Source organism: Podarcis bocagei, assembly GCF_964188305.1.
Source record: "Podarcis bocagei genome assembly, chromosome: 9".
Classification (NCBI taxonomy): domain Eukaryota; kingdom Metazoa; phylum Chordata; class Lepidosauria; order Squamata; family Lacertidae; genus Podarcis; species Podarcis bocagei.
Window position 1 is genome coordinate 48,846,051 of NC_138134.1, and position 25,598 is coordinate 48,871,648.

Sequence of the window (25,598 nt, forward strand, 5' to 3'; positions counted from 1 at the left end):
GCGGTATCATGGAATGAACAATGGGAATGCACTCAAATAGAAAAACACTTTCAAACCTACTGCAAAGAACAAAGGACAGAAAGTTGACTAACTGAACATCTGTAGTGTGAATCAGACATAAAAGAAAGATGGACCCTCTGATTACTTGCACTGCTTTTAATGGACTGAAAGAAATGCAAAACTTAGTCCACATCCATTTCTTCAGATGATTTAGGCTGCTGGCAACTGTCCTCTGATTTTGTGTCAGCACCACTCTGTCCATTCATTGGTCCATTGTGTTCACTAGATTTTGACTGATCTTCAGACAGTGGCTCTGCCTTGGGCTTAGGCTTGTAAATAATAGGGTTACATAAACTGTCCAGTTCCTGTTATTAAAATGAAGAGGGGAAAAATATGGTAAGTTGGCAAAAAATACGAATGTAATGGATTATGATGTGGTATTTGGGAGGTATACCTGGGGGTAATTATTTCACTAAAGATCTGCCCATGACTGAAAGATTCTGGTATTAAGCAACTGTTTACAAATCAGCTTGAAGAGCCTTCAAATAATGGAAACTGCTACAAATCTTGTTAGCTACATTATTATCTGCTCCAATTGTTGAATCATCAAGCTTTCTGCAAAGTACGCTAAATGGCACACATAGGAAATTGCTTCTTGCTTATCCAGAGACAGAAATTATCCATTGCTAGTCAAAATCTGTTTACTGCTTTGCACATTTTCAATCAATCTAAATTGCTGCCAAATATGAGAACATAGGGTTTTCAAAACAGATATATGGTTTTACCTGCAATATATGCAGGCATGCGCACATACACAAAAACACCTATATACCCTTTATGCACATTTAGTGTAAGAAAAACAACAGATGCTCCTTCCATTGATGGAGTGAAACTTTAAGACCCAGGCCAAATTCTTCTGCATCAATCAGAGCTTTAGCTGATTTTTGGTGTCACCATACTCAGACACTGTGATTCAAAGCCCTGTGTCTACAGATGGGTCACCTTAACGGTTATGGTAGATGGAGCTCACCGTGTATAGATGCTAAAGAGTAACTGTCCTACTGATATCCTTTTTACTAACTTTAATAGAAATGTTTGTTATCCCCTTCTATTACCATACTTGGAATATTCATTTATTTCTTGGTCTATCCATATTTATATTAATCCCATTTCATTCACAAAAATTTCACATTTACCTTAGATTTTGCTGTTATTTCTGCCACTTTCACAACAGGATCCTGGGTGAGACTCAGCCTGTTCTGTGCATTCATTTTTGAGTTCAACCAATTCATTGCTTCACTGGTATACTTTTCAACTTTTTCCATATCAACAGGATCAATGTGATCGTATTTTTCATCCTAGAGGAGAAAAAAATATTGTAATTATTAATAAGTTATTTAAATTCAGAATTCAGAAAGGTAATGAATACATATGCTCATTTCTGAAGTCATTCCAGACTATTATTAAGGAAGCATGACTATGGTTAAGTATGATGTGTCAAGTGATAAATCATGATTTGCTATCAGCAAGCAAATCAGAAAAAATCAGAATACCATATTCATGGGCCACATCCAATCTATGAGCCAGGAGTTCCGCATCTCTTCTCTGTGCTACGGTCTTTTCCAAACAGCACAATTTTGCAAACTTGAATAATTATATATTAAAAGGAACTCTAGGTTTGGAAATACAATTTGTGAAAAGTCACTCCATCTGATTTACTGATGGATAAACAAAGCTTAGACATAAAATATATTATCAATTGTTACATACCACAGAAGAAATGTTTAATTGTGAATATAGTATGTTAAGGATATGAACGAAAAAAAATCAAGACACTACAATATGAAAAAGAAGACATATTTGTTTCTGTTTAAAGGAGACACATTTTACCCTCTTTCAAAAGATTTTGTTGACAAGTAATTTGTAGAATAGGTAAATTATACAGGAGTTCAATACAGTACTATTAAAACTATCCTGTAAATCTTATGGACCTACCTTATTTTTGTATCCTTCTACAGCTTTCATAAGCAGCTGGAGTTTCTTTCCCAAATCATTTAATGCTCTAGGCCTCTCTTCATGTTCCATGTATCTATCATGAATAGGACCGCCAAATTTCTACAACAGAGGAAGCAGAAGTTGAGATATTTTAAAATTATTCCCTAAAAACTGGAGAAAGCATGAATAAAGGTTTATTTTTGGAACTATTAAGCAGAATTCCTTGTAAACCTACAGGAAAAAAGAATGGCAATCTGGGGAAGCAAATGAACTAGTTACTTTGCTGAGGAAACAGAAAAGTGGCTCACATACCAGCATTAGCTCTTCTCTACTGTATTTAGAATCAAAGGGTTGAATCCAGAGCTGCAGAGCCAAGCTCTACAACCTGACTGCTCTTGTGGGTGGAAGGGGATATGCCATTTCCCTCCACAATCTGCTCCAGAGTTCAAGGCCCTCTCAAACAGCACAGGAGGTGCAAACCCCTCCCTACTGCTTACAGGAGTGCCTAGTAGAGTGGGAGCCTCTGCTGGATCAGACTCACTTCTGTGAATAGGAGGCGGCTTTCTATTCCTAGAACAGCAGGTCTGGAACCAATTCATGAAGTTGGAGACCATCAAATTCCAACTAACGCTTGATACAAGAAATCCAGAGCTAGTACATCCCCAACTATAATTTCCTCTTACCAACCTTGGTTTGGAAGTGTAGGAGACAAATGCAAGGAAAATGAAATTAATCATCAACAAGTAGCTGTGACACACATTATCAGCACCACAAAGTCTTGCTCAGTGAGAGAGTAATACAAGTCCTGCCTAGGTGAAGGTATAGCTGGACAGAACTTGAAAGGGGGCATTTTCTATTGCTGCACTGAGATTATGGAACATCTTGCATTGTAAAGTGCAGCTGGTCCCCTCTCTCAATATTTTTCACTGGTCCTTGAAGATAATTTTATTTTGGAAGGCTATTGTTTTAGGAGGCAAATGAAAACTCAGTTTCAATGTCATGGTAAACCATAAGCCACCTTATCAGAGCCTCTCTGCTCCTTTCCTGGTGCAGGAGAAACAACCACTGGCTTAGCATTATGTCCACACTGGGAATCAAGGCTTGTTTCAATCCAAGCAAATCATGATCTCTAGCCAAGGTTTTTTGGGGGCTGGTAGGGAGACTTGCAAATAACTTTGTGCCTCTGGTCCCCTGGTTCTTTTTGCATCTCTACCAGGAGTCACAACAAACAACAGGCTGGGTGTAAGCCTCAGCCCATGAAGGACTAACTACCTGATTGTTTTTTAATTAATTTTAATTTTATAGTCAGTCACCATAAGGTACTTGGGTTGGCAGGAAGGTATAATATATTTTTCTACAAGTGTACAGGTTGAAGGCTTAGTTTTTTTACTGGGAGGTATACTAAAGAAAATGCTGATATCAGTACTCAAAGTCAGTCTGAAGCTATAGTACTTTCAACTACTCCATTTAATCCACTTTAATTAATGCTCTTGTGACATCTTGAATCTCTTGCTGTCTCTGGTCAAATTTCAGTGGCTTTAAGAAAGCAAAGCTACTAGTCCACATATCTACGACATTCAATTATTACACTTCTTAAAATACAGGTCTTACTTTCATTTCCTGAAGTTTTTCCACATATACATGTTTTGGTTGGTCTTCTCCATCTTCATAAAGCCAGTTTTCTGTGTCCTCCAACATTAAAGTTATCTTTCTTGAATCCTAGAAAAAGCAGTACAAAAAGCCTTGCCATTTTGAATGAGTGAAAACAGAAGCTGTCTGTGTAAGAATGCATTCAGCTACAAACACTGATATCCAATACTGACACTATAACAATAATGGAAATTTAATAATAGGAAATTTAGTTTTACAGAAATTTACATAAAAGGGGGAAATAGTTTCAGCACTTCAGCTATAAGGGCATTAAAAACTAAACTGGAATGCTAACTGGGTCCCATGCATTATGCTAAGGTATAGAAACAGCTAGTAGAAATTGAGTTTTGTTACAATTATTCCAAGGGTATCGTGTCCTTGCTTTACCCCTCATAATTTCTGCATAAACATCAACAATCTGTGTGACTCAGCCACAGCCTGAATGACAGGACAAGGTAAAGCTAAGTAAATGAAGTCTAACGGTTAATTAGTCAAGCAATGCATGAATGCTATAATTCCATTTAAGATTCTCTCTCAAATACCCTGCTAATTTATTTTAGTGTTGCTGTAGTTAAAATGTAGTACACTTAAATCTATAGTCATGCAAAAAGCCACACTAATTTATTTTTTCCCATTCCAATATATATTCATCAAGTAATTTGTGACAAAAGTAGCAATAGGAAATGAAGGAAAGTCAACAAACTGGGGGGGGGGGGGTGAAATTCTGAAACACTAGCTGAAATGCATATAGGTCAGAAACAATTTTAAATTGATAGGATTGAAAGTTAAAAGCACACCCATATATTTTGAGCTTGTTTTGGCTTCAGTATGTTATTATAAAAGAACTGGAAGCAAATATGACATGTGGCTTTTCTCTAAAAATGAAAGATACGTTTATTGATTCTTTATTACTTCACACTTTCCCTCATATTTCAAAAAGGAACATTTATGTTTTAGGTAATATGCAAATGTATTTACACGGAATCAATACACCAAATTATCTTTCTTTTAACTAATTACTGTAGTCAACTAAAAAATCAGTTTCTGCTACCCTAAAGTATGCCATGTTAACTTTAGAATATGCTGTACAGATATTGAAAGTTTTTCTCCAATAGTCCACAAAGTACTTGATCTGAAATATTTGATTGACTTTTCTTCCTAAAGCATACTTCGTATGACTTAAATGTTATATTCAAATTCAATGTTTTACCTGGAAATGATTATTAGAATATTTGTATATATTAATATTTGTATATATTTTATGACATGATGTGATAATAGGAACTTCACTTACATTACTTAGAATATAAGAAAAAACTGAAAGCAGTGAAAACAATAAACATATATGCTTCAGCATGCATAGGAATCTGGGTACGATTCCTGTTAAAATTACAAATTTCATTTGCCTGCTATTTTATTCATTCAAGTTGTCCTGTTTGATTAGCATTGTGTACATTCATTATGTTACTACTTTTATGCAAAATGGATTTCTCAAAACATAAAGTCTTGTTATAGTGGGAATTTTAAATATTCTAATATAATATAACTCCAAAATCAATTTTAAGAATTAACTTATGGGACCAGTTTAAACATTACAATCCTATATTGGAACTTCAGAAATGCAAGTAAAATGCTGATTTAAAGAGGTGAAGGCAGCTCTGCATGACCTACGCCAGACTAATCGCCAGAACTCTCCAATGTGACAAAGACTTATGCCTTCAAAAACTTTTCACTTTCTTATCTGTGCTGTTTAATGAAAATACTGTAGGGTGAATTCAATGCTATAGTGCAGCTGCGATTTAAGGCACACCACTTTTCCAACACCAGCCACCCTCCTTTTCTTTCAGTAAAGGTAAAGGGACCCCTGACCATTAGGTCCAGTCGTGTCCGACTCTGGGGTTGCGGTGCTCATCTCGCTTTATCAGTCGAGGGAGCCGGCGTACAACTTCCAGGTCATGTGGCCAGCATGACTAATGACTGGCGAACCAGAGCAGTGCACGGAAACGCCGTTTACCTTCCCGCCAGAGCGGTACCTATTTATCTACTTGCACTATGACGTGCTTTCGAACTGCTAGGTTGGCAGGAGCTGGGACTGAGCAACGGGAGCTCACCCCGTCGCAGGGATTCGAACCGCCGACCTTCTGATCAGCAAGTCCTAGGCTCTGTGGTTTAACCCACAGCGCCACCTGCGTCCCTTTCTTTCAGTATGATTTGCCAATTAAACAGATTCCTCATGTTATAAATACACAATGATTCTTACATCTTCAGTGATGAATTTCTCATAGACACCACAGAGCTTGTCTCTTAGATCATACACATACTCTTCAACAGCATTTTTGGCATCATTTTTCTCCTTCTCCAGCTTGTCTTGCATTAACATCTTCCCCTGTAAGAAAATTTTAAATCATTTAAAATCTTGCCAAGTACAGAGATGTTATTTTTTTTTTCCAAATATGATTTTGGGAATCTTCCACAACAAACCTCTTCAGACTCTGGAATCTGTTGAACTGAACCAACCACACTATCATGTACTCTAAACTGCGTAAACTTATGAATAAGAAAAAATACAACATTCCATCACTTAACTGTAATAGATTTACTATTATAACTCAGTTTCTTCTAATTCTTTTATTTAATCTAGAATTGAGACATCTGCTTTACAGACATGGAATAACTCTGTATCCTTACCTCATTTTCAATGTAGCAGTTAATAACATCCTGTCCCACCTGTCTGTATAGGTTAACCTGGATAGGGAGATCAATACTCTTGATCTTTGCTTTACTTTTGCCAGACTGAGCTGTGTCAATCTTGTCTCCTGAAGCAGTCTGCAGAATCACACATTGAAATATATGTCAACATTCAGAATATTTGAACCCAGTGTACAAAAACATGTCATATAAAGATTTGACGCAATACAATTTTAAGATGAAAGATCCACAGAAGGATAATATTACTGTTTAGCATCTGCAGATGCTGCAGGATTTTTTGGATGACACTTAAGTCAAGTAAGGAAGCTAGTTCAAGCAATGCTTAAATAGAAAATCCTCTTAGAAGCGCTTTAGATTAACAACCAAAGAAGAGCTAGTGCATCAGTTTCTATTGAGGGTGTGTAAGGCTATCTTAATTCTCTGTGTCACAGGATGCACTTGAAGCCCATTAGCACTTGAATGAGTGTTTAATGCCTAGATAGCAAAACTCATGGCTATATTTAAGTAGGTTATTGGAGACTGATCACACAATAGTACAAGGGTATTTCCCCATCAACTTCTTAGCAGTTTCGGACAAGAGCCATTCCTAATCTAAGATTTGAGGTCCTCAAACTTATCTTTGCTATTTCATACTGACCTTTCCTTCACAGCTTATATGATCAACTTCCTCGTCGCCTTGATTATGCTGCTCATGTTGGTTCTTGTGATTGCCATCATCTTGATCAACCTGCATTTTAGCCTATAAAAAAGAAAAGTTTTACCTCCACACTAAACTTTACAGGAAGGTGTACTCTAGTCATCTACATAGCAGCTTTGTGCAATTGGACAAGATGTATCAGTAAAAAAAGCACTTTACTTAACTAGTGCTTGTTTACTTGAAGTACGTAACTATTACTCTTAGCATAATGTTTAAGGCTTCTCAAGCCTTATTTGCTTCAACATGATAAAGGCAAGGAAAACATATTCTAGATCATGAAAATCCAAATAGTGGCAGTTAAGATTACTCCCACAATACTGGAAAACAAATGAAAGAAGACAAGAGGATGGAGTTGATTAACCCCAAATGAAGACAAAACTTTTCAGAACCATGGGTCCTGAATCCTTCCATATTCTATTAGATTTTGCTCGCTGCTCAGTGGGGTTTAACATACCAACTAGAAGGGCCACCACTGCATCCACATTGCTGGATGTGACAGAAGAAGGGGACAGGTAGATCTCTGTATAAACCTTGAGATGATGAGGCAATCTGGTCTGGATTGAGCCTGATGCAGCCACATGACAGGAGTGGAACCAGCCTGGAAACCAATGAATCCCAGGCCAACTCAGTCCCCTCCCATTTCAGGGCTTTCTGCTGGTTTCTGCCTGGCCATTTGGCACCTTCACCCAATCCAACCCTTTTCTCCTCTCCAACGCCAGTGTAAAGGTTTAAACTGCTCTGCCAAATGCCTATCTATCTTATAAATACAACATTAGTGACAGTAATCTGATTTTTTTGACATACACTGTCACAATATATCAAAGCCCAAAAATATAATATAGGAAAAAACAGCATTGCAACTGGGGACTTCCTCTAGCTTACAAAAATAAAAAGATGAGTAGAAAAATGGGAAGATTTAAACTCAGCTATAGTGGTAAGCAGGAGTACAGCAAGAAACAGATGGTGGAAAGAACCTACGGTATAGGCCCCAAACCTAGCAAACTAATACAACAAGGAGTCACAGAGGGATACAGAAGCATAAGAACTCAGGGATAGCAGAGCATTCATCCTGTATATGAGATTTTGGTAAATAAGAAATTTAGACAAGTATTTTTATACCATTTACTAGTTTTGAGTGTCTACACTGGCATCAATAACATGCTTCATTTAATAATTAGTTTTGAAGCAGTTAACCAACCACTAGATGAGAAGTAATTTTTGCTAAAGACATTGAATTATCTTATAGAATATTAAGATGTAAATATCACAATATTAAAACCAAGACTGGTAGTATTTTAATTCCGAAATGCATAGCTATTGCCAAGTACTTAAGAACTTCCTTTTCTGAAAAGATTTCTTTCATTTATGTCCCACTTTTCTCAGAAAAGGAACAAACTGAGGGAAAAATATCTTTGCTATCTTAAAGCAAACTGAATGCTACATATATAAACAAACCTCATCCTCAGAGTCAAGGAAGTCATCCTCAATTATGAAAGCTAATTGCTGATATGCATCATAGTAGAAACAGAAGATAATTAGTTGGTACACCACAGAAAACAAGACTTAGACATTAAAAATGTCTACTTTTTATTGAGAAAAGCATTTTTCTACTTAGTATTCAGGACATTTTAAATTTTAAAAACCAGGTTTAGCAGATATTCAGGTTACTTGTATGCCTCAAAGACAGACAAACACAAGCATCAACTGCTCACCTTCAGTAGTAATTTGTTTTAGGAAAATGTTTAAAAACTTCCAGAATAAGGGGATACTTAAGCAAGTAGATTTTTCAGTAGATCATTAAAAAATAAAGTTTTAGTAAAAATTATGTTCTACTTGTAGTTGTGAGAGGATTTCATAGTTTAACATACCAGCTCCTCTTTGCTTGGATTCTTGCAAGGCAATTCTGTGTCCATAGCAATATCGCTTGGATCACCTTCTGCATGTTGCTTCTCTATCACAGATGCATTAGCCACACTGAAGATTCCATGGACATTAACTCGAACTTTCACTTTCACTTTTGAATTGTCACCATCATGTTGGGGTCCAACGTTCTGAATAACAAAATGACCTGAACAATACAAAGCAGACATTGGACATTGGCTTGTAGACTTGTTTTTTTTTGTGCTAAGCCCAAATTCATTTAGTTACCTCATGATTACTTAGATTTATTTACACATTTTAAAAAGGTAAATGTTAGCAACTAGCAACTCCTAGATTACAACTTATTCATAAAGATGTTTTATGAAGGCTACCTCTGATCAGAGGCACCTATATTGCTTCTGTCCCCAACAAGGACAAGATAAACTTTTGAAACAAATCTACAGCTGAAAAGAAGATGGCACAGTAGACAGAGTGGACTCACCAGCAATGTGCATTGTAATGTGATGTACGCTATTTAACATTTCAATATTCTACAAACTCGAACCAGAAGATCTATTTTGCCAGTGCTCACTATCTAATTAAATTACTGTGGGATTATAAACACACCGAGTGACATCTGACTCAAGCTAGAGGACTTTTGCTCTTGAAATGGGTTCTGGCTCTGTATGTATTGGTTCTGTTTCTGCACAGATCAACATTTGGAAACTTCCTGAGCTATGCAGAGGCCTGTCCTAGCCTTCAGGGCACATGCACAGAGCTGCATAAGTCCCTGCCTTCCTGGTAAGCTCCTAAGATCTCAAATGTTGATCTGCCTAGGCATACAAAAAGACCACGAAGTACTGTCTGTTACTGTGCCCTGAGACAGATGAGTCAGTCATCACATACTCCTGACAGGAACTGACCTTCTAAACTTATGCAACTACATTGTAGAAAAGAAAAGCTTTAATTTAAAATAATATCAAGGTACCACTATGATTGTTTAATCTAAAAGCAATGAACCCATGTAGGTAAGAAAAGTTGTTTCAGCTCCCAATTGTAGCTTCATCCCAGATGGATCCCAATGGTTGCTAGGAAAAAGGAAATACAGCAAGGAAGATATGCCAGAGAAACAGAACACCTACAGATACAGGGAGAAGTCAAAATGGCCCAGAAGCAAATTAGAACCTCTACCAGCAAAATTACGAGAAATGAGGGAAGCAGCTGTCTGGCATGATGGCCGTAAGGATGTGCCACTCCACTGCCTTACCCCGCCAAGCCAGAACATATTAATACTGAATGGAAGCAGTCAATGGAGGCCAAACTGTACTTTAAGTGGCTTCTGCCTTGCAAATGACAGTGTTGTGCCTCTACTTTGACAACTACTAAAAAAAGGTAAAGGACCCCTGACAGTTAAGTCCAGTCGCAGACGACTCTGGGGTTGCGGTGCTCATCTCGCTTTACAGGCCGAAAGAGCCGGCGTTTTCCGCAGACAGTTTTTCCGGGTCATGTGGCCAGCATGACTAAGCTGCTTTTGGCGCAATGGAACACCAAAACCAGAGCAGCGCATGGAAACGCCGTTTACCTTCCCGCCAGAGCGGTACCTATTTATCTACTTGCACTTTTTGGTGTTCTTTCGAACTGCTAGGTTGGCAGGAGCTGGGACCGAGCAATGGGAGCTCACCCTGTCATGGGGATTCGAACCGCCGACCTTCTGATTGACAAGCCCAAGAGGCTCAGTGGTTTAGACCACAGCGCCACCTGCGTCCCTTTTAACAACTACTATATTCATGTTATTTCCCTCTGCCCACTGTAAACTCGCAACTATCATTCCTCAGCTAAGTATTGCTAGAATTTTGCAGTACGAGTTGTTTAAATTATCTGTTGAAACGCTACTGAGCTTGGAATCCAAAGAGCAACTTTGGGTTCACTCAGAGCCAACCTATGGAATCTTTTACTTTTAACTTTTAAATGGCAGGTACTTCTTGCCGTATCAAACTGGTTTTGAAAATTTATCCAACAGACTTGCAATGCAAGCCTGGCAAGACACTGTTCAAAAAACACTACAGGCGAGACACTGTTCAAAAAACTGAAATCCAAAGCTCCCCTGGGAATGAGGATTGTTACGTAGTTCTTTAAATACAGGGGTCTGGATTCAAAGGGAGAGAAATACAGTCTTAAGTAAATGAAGCAGAAAAGCTAAACATTAAATATATTCAAGGACAAAGTGTAAATGAAAGCACTGTACGTGAGCGGATTCAAAGACTGATTCTGAGACTAACCATTTCTTAATTTTGTTACACCAGTATTTGAGTTTTTGAAACAATGGTTCCTTCTCAAAGTTAGAACATACTGTAATGCCATGCTCAAGAAGTAAAGAAACATGTTACCTATTCTTGTATCAGGATAAGGAATGTCATGTGGATGGGTGTAAAATGCTTCCAGCTCAAAAGGCTCCTTCTTGTGGAAAGTAATAACTTTTGAGAATGGAGCAGCGTGGTTTTTGCAGAACACTTCACATTCACTACAAAAAATAAAATAATCTTTATACACCATACGAAAGTTTGCACACCATACAAGTTACAACAACAATAAAACACCAGGCATTTCAGAGTTTCATTCATGAGTTTCAGAGGTGCAGGTATTTTTATTTGCAGGCATTTTTATTTGCATGTGTTGACTCAAACTTAAAGAATTCAACTAATTCAACTATATCCTTTTCCCAGTTCTCCTGTAATATTAAGAGAGTTTGTGGAAAGAAAGAGGAGCAGATGTTATAAGAAAATCCTTGGTAGCTGCCCAAAAATTGTTGTCACTACTAACTTTACCTAGGAGGTGCAGGATCTCATCTCAGGTATCATACTGAGATTTGGAGATGCTTGTGGTACATCTCCAAAGTCCAGCACAAGGTTAAGGTCAAGTCCCAATTCTCCTCCTGAGTTTGGAACCAAGAAGAAAAGAGCTTGGGTGCTCTCTTCCCAGTGATGCTAAGCTTCAGGGGTGCTCCAAGCACCTCTGATGCCCAGCATGGCTGTATTTCCCTGCACTCCTCTTCCCCACTATGAGTACATCTCATAAGAATAAAGGCAGGGGATGGCTCTTTATGTCATCATGAGTTTCAGAGGTGCTCACCCTACAAGAGAGAGGAATGCTTGCCAAGGTGAACATCGCAAATGAATCTGCATGATGTGCTCCTGTCCTAGTTTCCTTCCCTAGAGAGCTGGAGGTTAAAAAGATCCCTAGTTATCTGTATAGCATAGGTCACACAAATGTTTTCCAGCATGTGTTAATTATCTAGCTTACTATGAAAGGACACAAGACCATGTTATCAAGCAAAACAGGAAGAAAGAAAAGCTCTTCATAGGAATGTCTATGTCAAAGTGATTGTGTATCTCTGCTTTGCTTACATCCAATGCACATTTTTAGACATTTCACTGTATTACAAATAGCAAATCTAACTCATCTATTTACTGACCCTTTGACACACTATCGATTTGGAACGTTGTTCAAATTCTTACCCTGTCCCCTCCTCATAAGATGACTGCCACCTCAGAGTAATTGAGTACGGAACAACATCTGTGATGGAAAACTCACGGACTTTAAATGCTGGAGAAAGAATTGCACACTAGGAAAAAAGATAAAATATCACTAAGTCTTGTGATTATTACATATTTGCTTTGTGTCTGGCTTTATGACCAGCCACATACATTTAATTTCACAAAGTAATGATTTTCATGAAGACCTGTTACACTAGCCACCAGCACAAAAAGGATATGAAAAGAACAAGAGAAAGAATGGCAACTCTCTTCCCCAATAAAAAGTATACTCAAAATGGAAATTACTACAAAAAAAATAGTGTGAACAATTAAAATATGGCATTATACCAGTGCCTTGCAATTTTCACTATGATGGCCTGGTCCAAATCCCACTATAATTATAGCATGTCTCATTGAGGTCAAATTACCAATCCCAGAAATATTAAGTATTATTGCTAATGAAATATTGTTAAGTAAACATACCTGCAATGCACAGCCTCTTGCAACAGCTTCATCAGCATTAAGTGTGGTACTTATCTCCTTGCAGAAAAATTTACTAATCTGCTCCTTCACTGCTGGAATTCGAGTTGCTCCACCTACTATTTCTATACTGTAAATATCTTCACGCTGCAGTTCTAGTAGACACATAAGCAGACAATTTGCTTCCATAGTTAGAGGAGAAGATACTGCAGTTTTTATACTGGAACTCTGTGCCTGGGGGAAAAGTACTTAGGGAGAGGAACGATGTGTCCCTTTTGCTGTTATAACTGGGATTCCACGCCATGACTGTATACATGACTGTGGCAAATATTTCTTTATTAGGGATTGCCACTGCTGCTCACATTGCTTGCCAACCAAGCCTACCTACCCCACACTGCCATCCCCTCCCTTTACATCTAATCCAAACCCCTTCAACCTCCCATCCCTTTGACAAACCTTGTCCCACAATGTTTGCCCCTAACTCTCCCATCACCTCACATGTGTTGGGCCAGTGACATGTTGGGACAGCCCCATTGTCATCATGGCAGCCATGAAGTCCTGAGCCACCCCAGTCAGTCAGCTTGGCATGGATGTTGAAGTCCCCCAAAATCAGAAATCTGGGGGTCTTCAACATCACCTCCGAAATCAGCTGTCAGCTCAGGCAGGGAGACTGCTGGGCAGCGAGGTGGGCAGTAATCCAGCAGAATCCTTAATCTGTTTTGATTGCCCAATGCCAGGAACATTCTAGTGGTATATAAATAATGTAATAATAAATACTGGTCAGACTGGCAAACAAGAACTTTAGCTTGAAGATAAGCAGAAGACAGGTATTCATAATAAGCTGAAGCAATTTTCACTTACTTGCTTGTTCCATCACTGCTCTCAAAGGAGGTTCTACTCTGGCCAGAAGTGATGCACACAACTGTTCAAACTGAGCCCTGTTTAAAAGGGAGGAATCCATTAAGTATTATGGACGAAAATGACTAATTTTATTTAAGCCTTATAGAAAACTGAACACAATACCTGTTCATCTTACTAGAGACATCAATGTCATTCATGAAGCATTCTATGTTCATGGGAAGATCAGAGGCATTGGCACTCATAAGCTTCTTCAGTTTTTCACATTCCTGATACAGACGCAGCAGTGCTCGAGGATTGTCCTTCACATTTAGTTTATACTTTGATCTGAACTCTTCGCAGAAGTAATCTACCAAAGCCTCATCAAAGTTTCTACCACCCAAAAATGGGTCAAATGTAGCAGCCAGTACCTGTGAAGTTAAAGATGCAGCATAATGGCAGTAAGGAAAGGAAGTTATTTAACACTTTTTAATACTGTCCACCACCCTTTAGGGCAGTTTAAAACACATGAGTTGCATCAAATGCTGTGTGAGTGAAGTTCTTCTTGCACCATGTGACTTCTATTCCCTCTGTGTAACCCCAAATCTGCTCCAAAGGGTCCCCCAACCCTCTGGAGCTGGTTCTGATTGTGGGGTAGGGATGGAAGGTACAGGAGAGGAAGTTCTGTTACAGAGCAGTCTGTTGCACAACTGGAGCTGCAGCATTGGATACAGATCGTAAATACCAATACAATAAAAACAGTCCATTAAAAGCTAATACATACAGTAAAAACAGCAAGAACCACAGTAGCCAGACAATTCTCAAAGGCTTGGGCTCAATGACCAGCAAAGACCCAGTTGAATAAATATTTTAGGAGGTGCCAAACATGTTAAGTTTATGCCTCCCAGGAAGTTAATATCGTGCAGTAAGTTTAATGCAATGCTTACTATAAACATCTTTTAGTAGCAGTCCAGAAAATGTTAACTGTTTTGCAAAGATGGCAGAGATTAAAGCTACGATTTGCTTCTAAACCTCTTAAACCAAACAGTTGGTATACATGGATAAAGAAACAGATAGCTGATATTTCAGCTTCTGCTGCCTTCGTGAAAGTTGGATCAAACATGTATGAATCTCTTTGTGGCTTCACCATCCTCTGCCAAAATGCTGCAGTAATAAGAGATAAATGGTGTCTCTGTGTGGTTATGGAATAGACTTATGGTTTGTGCAATGGGACTTCACCTTTTCCCTGTCCCTGTAGCCTCCTGTGCATTCCTAAAATTTAAGGAGGGTGTGAGGGAACAGGAGAGAAGTCCTGTCACATAAGTGAAAGTTGACTTGCATTATGCTGGATTTTGCCCAATATATTGACATTTCAAACTGCCTTTGGCTCACTTATTTTCTAAGATGCTTCTTTACTTTTCTGAATCACATGTCAGTTCAATATTTTACCTTTAATTTTCCTTTGTTAAAAGCACAAACAGAAATTTGGTATGCAGAGTGCCCCATATCAACAAAAACCACATTCCTTGGTCTCTCCTCTGGGGTTGGTAGATCCTGTTTATAAATTCCATAGGCCAGTGCAACTGCAAGATAATAAAGAATAATTTCTGTGAAACTTAAGTAGCATTAGAATACTATTATGAAATACATTATAGAATCATAAAAAAACTAAAAAGGCATTATATATTTTCAGGCTCTTCCAAGAAGTCCGCTTTACTTGCATTAGAATAATCTATTATCTTCTCTAACAGAAAAAGGGACTATATTCAGTGTTATTTGTGTGGAGTTCTGTTTCCTGCTCCCAGCATACCCTCAAAATCTTATCTGGAGGGTCCGCCAAGCCTCTGGACAGAGGAGGGGAAAGCTTCATTGTGCAAGCAGGTATCTGTTGTGCTAGCAGAACAACAGCAATGGATAAGATCCAAACCATTTTATATCTAAATACAATCAGTGTCTGAATTATTCAATTATGCTGTTTTGCACTTGATTTAAAACATGCAAAGGCAGAAAGAGCAAACAATTCAGTGTATGCTCCTATATTCCAATGTCCTGCTGGAATCAAAAGGCTAGGTAACCACTGAAGCCAGAATCCACACATGATAAGCAATTTTGTCTAGCTATTATTATTAAAACAGACTGAATGTGTCATCAATAGCTTTATGATGGGAAATGTAACAACTTAGAAAGTTTTGTGTATCAAGATCTATCCAAAAGTACATGTATTTAAGTGGCATTTTGGATACTACCAAATTAAAAGCCATCATGAAGAAGTGACATTTTAAACACTCATCTTCAAAATGTTTTGATTAAAAACGCGAAAGGAGTTAAATGAGACATCTCAGAGTAAGATTAAAAACTATGATGGATTTGCATATACATTGCCTTAATCTCCCACCTCTACTATAGAGTAGTTTACTTGTAAACAGGCTGCCCTAGGGGGTCATGATATAGTGCACCATTTCAGCAATTGCTCTGGTTTACATCTTGACACTCAATGTAAATTTGATTCTAAACTAAGCTATATACTATATAGTAATAATCAAAGCCACAAGTTTACCTGCTGTAGTTTCATTCATTAACCTCAGGCAGTTTAAACCTGCTACTTGCGCAGCTGCCATTACTGACCTTCTTTCAGCATCAGTAAAGAAACTTGGGATCTGTTGAAAAAATGTTTTATTAGCTTCACTGCATTCCTTTTTTGCTAATGAATTTCACACAAGGCATATTCCAAACATCTTATTGCACTGTAAAACTCAAAAATACTCCATTTGATAAGATATACCGTAAGTCTATTAATGCATAGTACTTAAATAGTTCAATTCACATTCCAATTAAGTAGAAATGCTGAAATCACTACAGTTTTTAGGTTTTCAGCATTAGTAAGTACAGGAAGACTGGTCCTTATCCTGAAAAACTTATCCATAGTCCAGCACAAGGGAGACAAAAGAAGGACAAGACAATAGGTGTACATAGGGAAAGAATATCCATTTATTTCAGTTGCATATACTCAGGTTTAGGGTATAGGGACATTTGGTGTGTGCCAAAAGCCTAATGAAATATGGATTTTGAATTTCAAGGTAGCTTAACTGAGGTGTTTGGGAAGCAGTTCAAGGTATAAAGAGCTGAGGAAGGAAGAGTCCTTTGGACCACAGAGGGCGATGGAGCTTAAAGAGTAAAGAACACAGTGAGAGGTGCATCAGGATATTAGAATGGAGAAATATAGGGGGATGGACAAGGATGTGAAGGGCTTTGATAGAAGGGACATGGAATGGGCAGAAAAAGTAAGGACTTAAGAAAGAGAGTCACAGAAGGAGTGACAAGAGAAGAGAATAATGGCAGCAAAGTGCTGGATAGAAGTCTTTTTGATGGTCTCATACTGGTGTTATGTTATGACTATGCATGGAAATTTATTAAAGGATTCAAGTTTGTTTCTTTAATATTTCTGTTCAAACTGAATCTAGATTCAAAATAAAAATTACTACCAAGCCAAGTTCAAGGTTATTGTATTAATTTACAAATTAGGTCCAGAGTAGCTCAGGGACTGCCTGAACCCTTACATCCCAGCTTGATCACTGAGAACATCTACAGGAGTGTTGTTGGTTGTTTTCCCAGTTGGTGAGGCTCATTTGACAACAACAACAAAATCAAGCCTTTAATGTTAGCCTATACATTCCTTTACGTTCTTTCTAGTCAAATATAACACAAAGTGGCAAGAGTGTTGTAATCTAATAGTGATATTTGCAGAAGTGGTATATTATGGAAGGTAATATCATGTACACATACCAAAATGCATGCTTCCAGTCAGATTCTAAAAGCTTGGTTCCTGGTTGAATTCAGATTTCTTACTTTTTATCCAAAGCTGCACGAAATACTTGATTCTAGTGGTTACCAATTTACTAAACAAAAAAGTACAGCTTCTATCAATCTGTCCCACTAAAACTACTTCTTGTCCATGCATTTTGATGCTTCTTCTATATCAAAGGCTGGTTAACTTGACTCCCTGAACCTGGACTCCTTTCCCAATGAAAAGAGGAAGCAGCCTTGCACCATGTCAGATATTGGCTTCATTTACACTTAATGCTAAGCCACAATTTATTTACCCAGGAATCATCTTGCAGATGAGCAAACAAGCAACAGCTTGTTTCTCCAAAGCTTGACTTGTTTTCTAGCTGTTCTTGCCTTGAGCCCTTTTATCAGAGAGCATCTGGTGTGGAATGGTTAAAAAACCCCAAAGTTTAAGCAAGGCTGCTGGGTTCATCATTGTTAAAACAAGCCATGGTTCTAAAACTAAGAGGAAAAAAACCCGATGGCTTCACAGTATGGTTTGTTGACAGAAAAGAAACCATAGTTAGTCTGCTGGGCTGGGCTCACATATTCAAACAAATCACACTGGTTAACCAAACCATGGCTTATCATTTTGTGTGAACCAGACCTGTCTGTCTACCAAGCTAAGTATTAGCTACTCAGGCTGCCCAAGGTTTCCAAGACTGCAACATGTGACTTACCACCGAGCTAGTCTCTCCCTCTTGCATCCTTATTCATAGAGAACACAGTAAAACTAAGTAGGTCAACCTTCAACTTTACCTGAAGCCTGTCTTTGAAAAGATTTTACAGCACTGGGTACAACAGTAAATGAAAGGACTTCTGTTGCTCACATTTCTATAAGTGTTACCAAGCTGGAAAAACTCAAGAGAAATTATGGTAAATATTCTGCAAAGCATAACCATCTTAGCATATTTACGTTTCCTTTTAAGCAACAGGTTTCATTTTTATATTCCCCAATAGAATACCACACAACTGATGTTAAGCATGTTAAAGTCATAAAATGCCAACTTACTGAAATTACACAATCTGCTACAGGTTTCTTAAGTGCACTTTCTGACGTATCTTTAAGCTTAACCAAGAGCATGCCTGTAACCTGTTCGATTGAAAAGGGTCTCTCCTCATCCAAGTATCGTACCTGCAACAAAAGGAAAACAGTATCCATTAAAGCACACAGTGCCCCAGAAGTGTTACATTTTATCATAATGTGTTTCCAATAAATGTTTAATGCAATCTTCCAAAATATTGCCATAACATTTAATAGACCTCTGAACTACAATATATAATGCCCCATGGATGTATCAGATATCCACTCAAGATATTTTGTATGCATACCAAAGGTAAACCATGCATGCAACTAACATGTCATGAAGGTACATTCATTAGGCAGATGAGACTAAATGTACACTGAACAGGAATCTACAACCAATCACAATATGGGAATTCTGACTTACAGTGTTACAGATATATACACTTAGTGTTCACACACACAGAGAACATTTTAAATAAATAAAACAAAAGAACAAAAACCACAGATAAGATTACTTTAGAATAATGATATGGAAAAGGGAAAAGGGCAAAAAAATGGTCTTTCTTTGCTGCCACACAACCATCAGAAAGGCCCTCTTCCAGTTGCCATCTGCCTCATCTCCCATTTGAGGAGTGCCTCCAAAGATGCACAGACAGGTTTATGTGAGCAGATTCAGTATCTCCGTTATACCTTCTGCAATTATTCAGATCTATCTCATCAAATCATCAACACTGCCCTGTTTTGGCATTAAACAATCTGGCAAGTCAAACTGAAGGGATCATTTGATAGGATGCACAAAGCACCATAAATATTAACAGTTTAAATATTGCAAGACGGGCTGGAACACTCACCTTTACTCCAACACTCCCATTAGGCAACTTCTGAAGCTCATAGGGTAGTTTGGCTCTTTCAGCTTTTATAAATGGATCATCAAATGCTCTCCCATGCAGTTTTTTGAACCCATGCAATGTATTCTTAATATTTGTGATAATCTGTTGAAGTATAACATTGCCATTACTAATTTCTAATGTTTATAAATCCTCATGAGAATCAAGAACTGCTGCTTGGAATGACAACAGCTTTCACTAAAGTACTAATAATTTAACGTTTACCTGGCTCTTTGCTGCATTTCCAATAGTCCGGGCTTTAGCTCCTAGTGATATACAAGCTCTGAAATATAAAATATATTCAATTTTCAAATGAGTCCAGAAAAGAATAAACAGGCAGTTGGGGAGACTTATTTCTGAAACAAGCAGGCTTTCTTTCCATCACACACAATAAAAGTTGTGTCATTAGTTATCTTAGTAGCAAAACCATGCAAGTAAACCACTGTGGTACTAGAACAAATAGCAATCACACAAACAGACTGAACTCACACCTGCATCTCAAAAACTCAACCATTAGCATAATTTGCAAAGCAGAACCTTGAACTATCATCTTGACACTCTCCACATGTATTCAAATTCAGCTAACTTGCTTTATTCATCCATCCTTAAAAGGACAGATGGTCTTAATCTCAAGAATCTATCTCAGAAATTGGTGAGCTAACATATGGAGAATTCTATGTAATGCATTCTAGTAAGATTGTCAAATTTAAATATTTTTCTAACAAAAACACAGCTCCTTTGGAGATGTCACAAACAAAGGAACTGGGTAATACTGTTAGTTTAAAGTACACATTTGCCTGATAGCATAATGTTAGTTAACGACTGCCTCAGTTCTGTTGTATATACTGACTTTCTTCAGCCAGAAAAGTAAGTATATGTCCAAGACTGACTAATGCCAGCCTTAGCCTTTTTTCATTTTTTCCACATGGAGTGATGCACCACCCTCCATTTTTTCAAAGAGGCACAGTTGCACTTCATAGGCAAGAACATGGATACCCCCTGGTGTGCGACCCAAAGCTAATTCTTGTTTTAATTGCAGACAGTAATTTTTCAGCAATGTGGGATAGGAAATTAGAGACAGTCTTTGCCCACAGTACATTTTGCTTGCATATTGCATGGGGTGATTTAAATTAAAATAAATAAAAAACTTGTACATATTATTTTCCACAGTTATTGTTTTCTTGCTGCCCATTACTAAGAATAATTATAGTCTCAGATATATATGCCCCAGTACTGCCTTTTAAGCACTTCCTAATCAATTCATGCCTAGTTAATTTACAGCTCCTTATCAGTCTAAAGAGCAGAAGTCATTATTCTTATCCTACATGTATGATCATTGTAAGATTCATAATAAGGGTTTTTAAAACTCTTGACCACTTTAAAGTTGGTGCAAATTAGGTCCTGAAATCATTGTTTATTATTTTCATTTATTATATTTCTATCCCACCCTTCCTCCCAAAGCATTCAAATGACTGGGAAATTACAAATATCTTGTTTATTACAGTTTTTTGGTTCACTGGATTTACTGCACCATGGGATGCATTGCATCAATCAACAGCAACTTCATTTTACATGCATTGATTATTTGTGCAGGTAATCATCCTCCTTCACAATTTTCAAATCCTCAAATGATAGGGAGTTTAAGGAGCAGATTTTTACAGGATTACTTTCTTGTGAAGAGCATTCCCAGTTTTCAGCACTACCAAGCCTTCCAATGCAGCTTCAAAACAGCAATTGCAAACAGTACCTTACTTCTGTAATTCCAAGTGTCACAACAAGAATGAAGCCATAAAACCTAAACATCCAAAACCAGCCTTATACTAAAAAGATCCGATACATCATTCAGGACTTTCTTCTTTAGAGTAGCTCCTTGAATGTTTGTATAACTATGAAAAGGCCAAAGTGCTAAATTTTAGGAAACCTAAGGTCAAGATGCAGAATACCGATAACTGTATGTTCTCCAGGAGCTAGACTACATCATCAGGTCTAATACAAATCAGAAAATTTTGGGCTTCTTTAACCTCAATGAACTGCATAAGGCTCGAAATAGAAAACATGGCATTTTGAGTTAGCTTAGGAATATCCCACTTCAATTATCTTTTGATCAGGCATGTTTCCCAAGATTATGGAAGCTCATTTTGTATTATCAATTTAGTGGACTAGGATTCTTAGGATATAAGCAGAGATTGGCTAAATTTTACCTCCAGGAGCTGGGTTCTCCCATTCTACTAGGGCAACCCAGATCATGAGCTTCCTACCAAGGTACTTACACTGTTAAGTTTAAATTATGATTTTACAAGAGCTATTTAAGAGAGCTTGGAAACTTCATAGCATGAGAGATCTGTTCCTTTAATGGTTCCAACAGTAAAACTTATTTTGGTGCTTTCCTTGGCTAGAATTCCAACAGCCTTGAATAGCTGCATCTAGCAAGTCCTTTACATACAAAAGTTTGAAGAGTGGGTATTGGTTAAGAAGGAAGCAAAGAATGGGAATAAATGGACAGCTCTGCCAATGAAGGAATGTAGAAAGTGTCATTCCCCAAGAATCTGTATTGAGACCTGTATTTTAACTTGTTCATGAATTATTTAGAGCTAGAGTAGTGTGGTAGTCAGGTTTGCTGACTAAATTGTTCAGGAAGATTAAAACAAAAAAGGACTGAGAAGAGCTCCAAAAGGATCTCTCCAAACTGAATTAATGGGCAGTAAAACAGCAAATGCAGGCCAATGTACACAATTGTAAAGTGATGCACACTGGGGCAAAAATAAATGAATTTCACATATGCATTCATGGGGTCTGAACTGGCAGCAACTGACCCTTAGGGTGGTAGGATAGCTACCAAAGCTACTGTGGAAATGGAAAAGGGCAACCAAATTGATCAAGGGAATATATCAACTTCCCAGTGAGGAAATATTACAATATTTGGGGCTTTTTAGTTTAGAGAACCAAACTGCAAGAGGCAGTGGAAGACAGGAGTGCCTGGCGTGCTCAGGTCCATGGGATCACGAAGAGTCGGACATGACTAAACAACACCAAGTTTAGAGAAAAGCTAAGAGGAGACATGATAGAAGTTTATAAAATTATGCATGGTGTGGAGGAAGTGGAGAAAGAAAGGTTTTTCTCCCTCTTTCATTAACATCAGAAGCGATGGGTAATCCAATGAAGGTGAATGTTGAAGGATTTAAGACAGACTAAAGGAAGAATAAATTATTCACAGAACTCATAACTAAAGTATGGAATATGCTCCTCCAAGAAGTAGTGATGACCACCAAGTTGGATGGCTTTAAAAGAAAATCAGACAAATTCATTGCAGATATGGCTATCAATGGCTGCTAGCCATGATGGCTTTCTACTTTCACTGCCAGAAGCAGTTTACCCCTGAATACCAGTTGATGGGAATCACTGCAAGAATGGGATGCTGGACTAGACTTGCCACAGCTTCTTTTGTTTTTCATCTGATAACTAAGCTACCTCATTATTATTATTTATTGAATTTATATACCACCCTATACTCAGAGGTCTCAGGGCGGTTCACAGAAAAGTATTCGATGGGATGAGGGAGAGAAGACTCTTCAGCATTTGTCCACATACATTATTTCTTGTAATCGTCATTTAAAAATTATGTTAAATTTTCTGTGAAACCTTTCTAGTAGCCATGTAATACACTTATTAAAAAGTAAAGCTATTCCTTAACCTTTAGCTTTTATCCTCAACAGCAATGAGGTCTAGGTATAGATGCAATGCTAAACCATACTTTAGCACTATGAAAACAAGCCTGAGCAAACGTTGGGCTCACATGCTCCCTACTTCTCCAGAACAGACACCACCAAGAGACTGGAATTGACGGGCATTTTAAAACAAACGGATTCAGTTAAATTTTAGTTTTTTTAACAATTCAGGAGCAAACAATGATTTATGGTCCTAGTATGCTTCAACAACAGCTGTGAAGGAAGAGCGAGAAGGGTTTGGGGTGCATAAACCCAGGGCCTGCAAGCCAAGGTTCTCCCCAGTAATTGCTAAACTATAATTTAGCACTGTTTGCAAACAGGACCCTAATATAACTGCTTTTACTCATGTCCATCCCTTATTACTTTTGCTTTCCCATTATTCCAATCCCATCCCATCTGTTTCAGAGGCAGTATCTCAAAGAAGCAAAATGCTGAAAAGAAATATCTTTGTGACCTGGCTGTGAGCGTTCAAATACTGAACTTTTGGTCTGATCCAACAAAAAAGTTCTTGCATGAACATTCTAACCTTTCCTATAATCATGTTTTCACATTCTCACTACATTTATGCTATATTTAAGTGATTAATGAATAGTTATAAGCTTTCCTAGCAATAAGCTTGCTTTTCAAAGAGACAGAAAGCCAGCAATTACAGATCCCCTGCTTTTTGTTATGTGAATCCCTAGTTTGTGCTAGAATAGCAGAGATACTGCTCATTTACCACTTCTCGCTGTAACCCATGGAAACAAGGGAGAATGAGGAATCTCCACCTACTCTTGCATACTCTGTCATTATACGTACAGCACACCAACTATTCACTGACATCACCTTCCATGCCCTACATCCAGGTGAGGCAACTGAACAAGTAGTAACAGGTCAGACAGAAGGGTGTGGGGTGTAAAAAGAGAAGAAGAGCTGCGTCAACTTTTATCCCTTCTATCCTGCCTTTCCTTTTTATCCACACAACTCCAATATGGTGAATTCAGAGGGTGTGGACTGTAAATGTTGCACATTGCTGCAATCAGAATTACCCCTAAACTGAGTATTTTATTTTGTTCATGTAAAGTATTATAGCCACCTTTCAAGCTTCTGGAAAGATTGTGTCAACACTGAAACCTTGGGGTTATTTGTGTTGTCGTTTAGTCGTGTCTGACTCTTTGCGACCCCATGGACCAAAGCACGCCAGGCACTCCTGTCTTCCACTGCCTCCCGCAGCTTGGTCAAACTCATGCTGGTAGCTTCGAGAACACTGTCCAACCATCTGGGGTTATTTACCAAGTTGGAAAATGCTTTATTCTCTCCCCCCCCCCCCCCGTCCAAACTTAATTAAGTCGTATAGTGAAGAGCTCACGAAAAGAACAGAACACTGAGTAATGCACGAAATAATTCCCTCGGGATTACTTGATGCTGTAACCTGCAAGACACAGGGTTGTGATCCAAGACTCGAGTTGCACACCAATACTTCTACCATTTAAAAAAATGGAGAGGGGGGTTATTTTCAAAGAGAAGTAAAATTCATAAGGACGATGAGGTGGCAAAAGACCCCCCCTCCAAGAAAAGATATAAGCACGGTTTCTAAAACAGTAAGTAGGAAGAGGGTCCACAGCCCCCCTTATGGGTTGAGGCTAAAAGTGGGTTCCAAGCCCTTAAAGGCTGAAGAAGATCCAGACCTGTCATCATAGTGATTTCCGAGGGAGGTTAAAAAAAGCAACAACCCCCAGACCGTTCTCTTGCGGAGAATCGGGGGGTGCGCAGCGTCACCCATTTAAGCGAGATGAATGCAATCAATCCTTGGGAGGTGGGAGGAGAGGGGGAAAATTAAAAGGACGGGGGTGCGGCGAAGAGAGCAAGGGGTACATGAATGAAAATGGAGGCGCCCGATCGTCGCGGGCAGCGGCTGAAGGAGAGAGAGGAGAGACACCGGCGCCCGGCCGTTTCTCATTCGAAGCTCATTATGCGGTGTAGAGACGGCCGGTAGTTGCTGCGTGAGGTGAGGAAGCCGGTAGTTATTTGGGGCGGGGGGGGGGGAGAGCGTGCCGGGAGCGGTAGTTGGAGGGGGGCCGCTTTCCTTCTCGGGGCCTAAGACCAAATGACGGTTGGGAGGCCGGCGGCGAGAAGGCCGGTTACTCACGGGGTGCAGCGGTCGCTGTATTCGTTGGCGATGGTCTCGATGCCGCCGCTCCTCGCCACCGCGATGTAGCAGTTCTGGAAGCCCAGGTCGATGCCCACCACAGACATGGCTGCGCCGGGTGTGGTCCCCTTTCTTCCTCCCCCCGCTTGCCCGCTGCTGCGGCGGCGGTGCCTCGTCGGGCGGGCGCTGCTGTCGGCTGCGGCTGTTGCTGCGACGCGGTTCCTCGCTCGCTCGCTCACTCACTG

At 38.8% G+C, this 25,598-nt stretch overlaps 1 protein-coding gene across 1 annotated transcript; it reads right to left on the reverse strand.

Annotated features, from left to right (window-relative positions):
* Window positions 1–141: 141 nt before the first annotated feature.
* HSPA4L (heat shock protein family A (Hsp70) member 4 like) lies at window positions 142–25,598 on the reverse strand. Its single transcript, XM_081209329.1, has 19 exons — window positions 25,354–25,598; window positions 19,726–19,783; window positions 19,465–19,605; window positions 18,599–18,721; window positions 16,319–16,418; window positions 15,211–15,344; window positions 13,948–14,192; window positions 13,786–13,862; window positions 12,928–13,079; window positions 12,427–12,533; window positions 11,299–11,432; window positions 8,920–9,119; window positions 6,992–7,093; window positions 6,334–6,471; window positions 5,906–6,031; window positions 3,607–3,714; window positions 1,996–2,115; window positions 1,197–1,358; window positions 142–365 (listed from the first exon to the last, which is right to left on the reverse strand). The coding sequence occupies exons 1-19, from the start codon at window positions 25,458–25,460 to the stop codon at window positions 183–185; spliced, it is 2,517 nt and encodes an 838-aa protein (XP_081065455.1). The 5' UTR covers window positions 25,461–25,598; the 3' UTR covers window positions 142–182.

Excerpts from the sequence above, each read along its gene's own strand:
- HSPA4L (XM_081209329.1), bottom strand. The coding sequence starts at position 25,460 with ATGTCTGTGGTGGGCATCGACCTGGGCTTCCAGAACTGCTACATCGCG. Across the intron at positions 14,193-15,210 it reads TTAACAAAGGAAAATTAAAG|GTACTGGCTGCTACATTTGA; the intron begins GTAAAATATTGA and ends TTAACTTCACAG. Across the intron at positions 2,116-3,606 it reads AAAAACTTCAGGAAATGAAA|AAATTTGGCGGTCCTATTCA; the intron begins GTAAGACCTGTA and ends CCTCTGTTGTAG.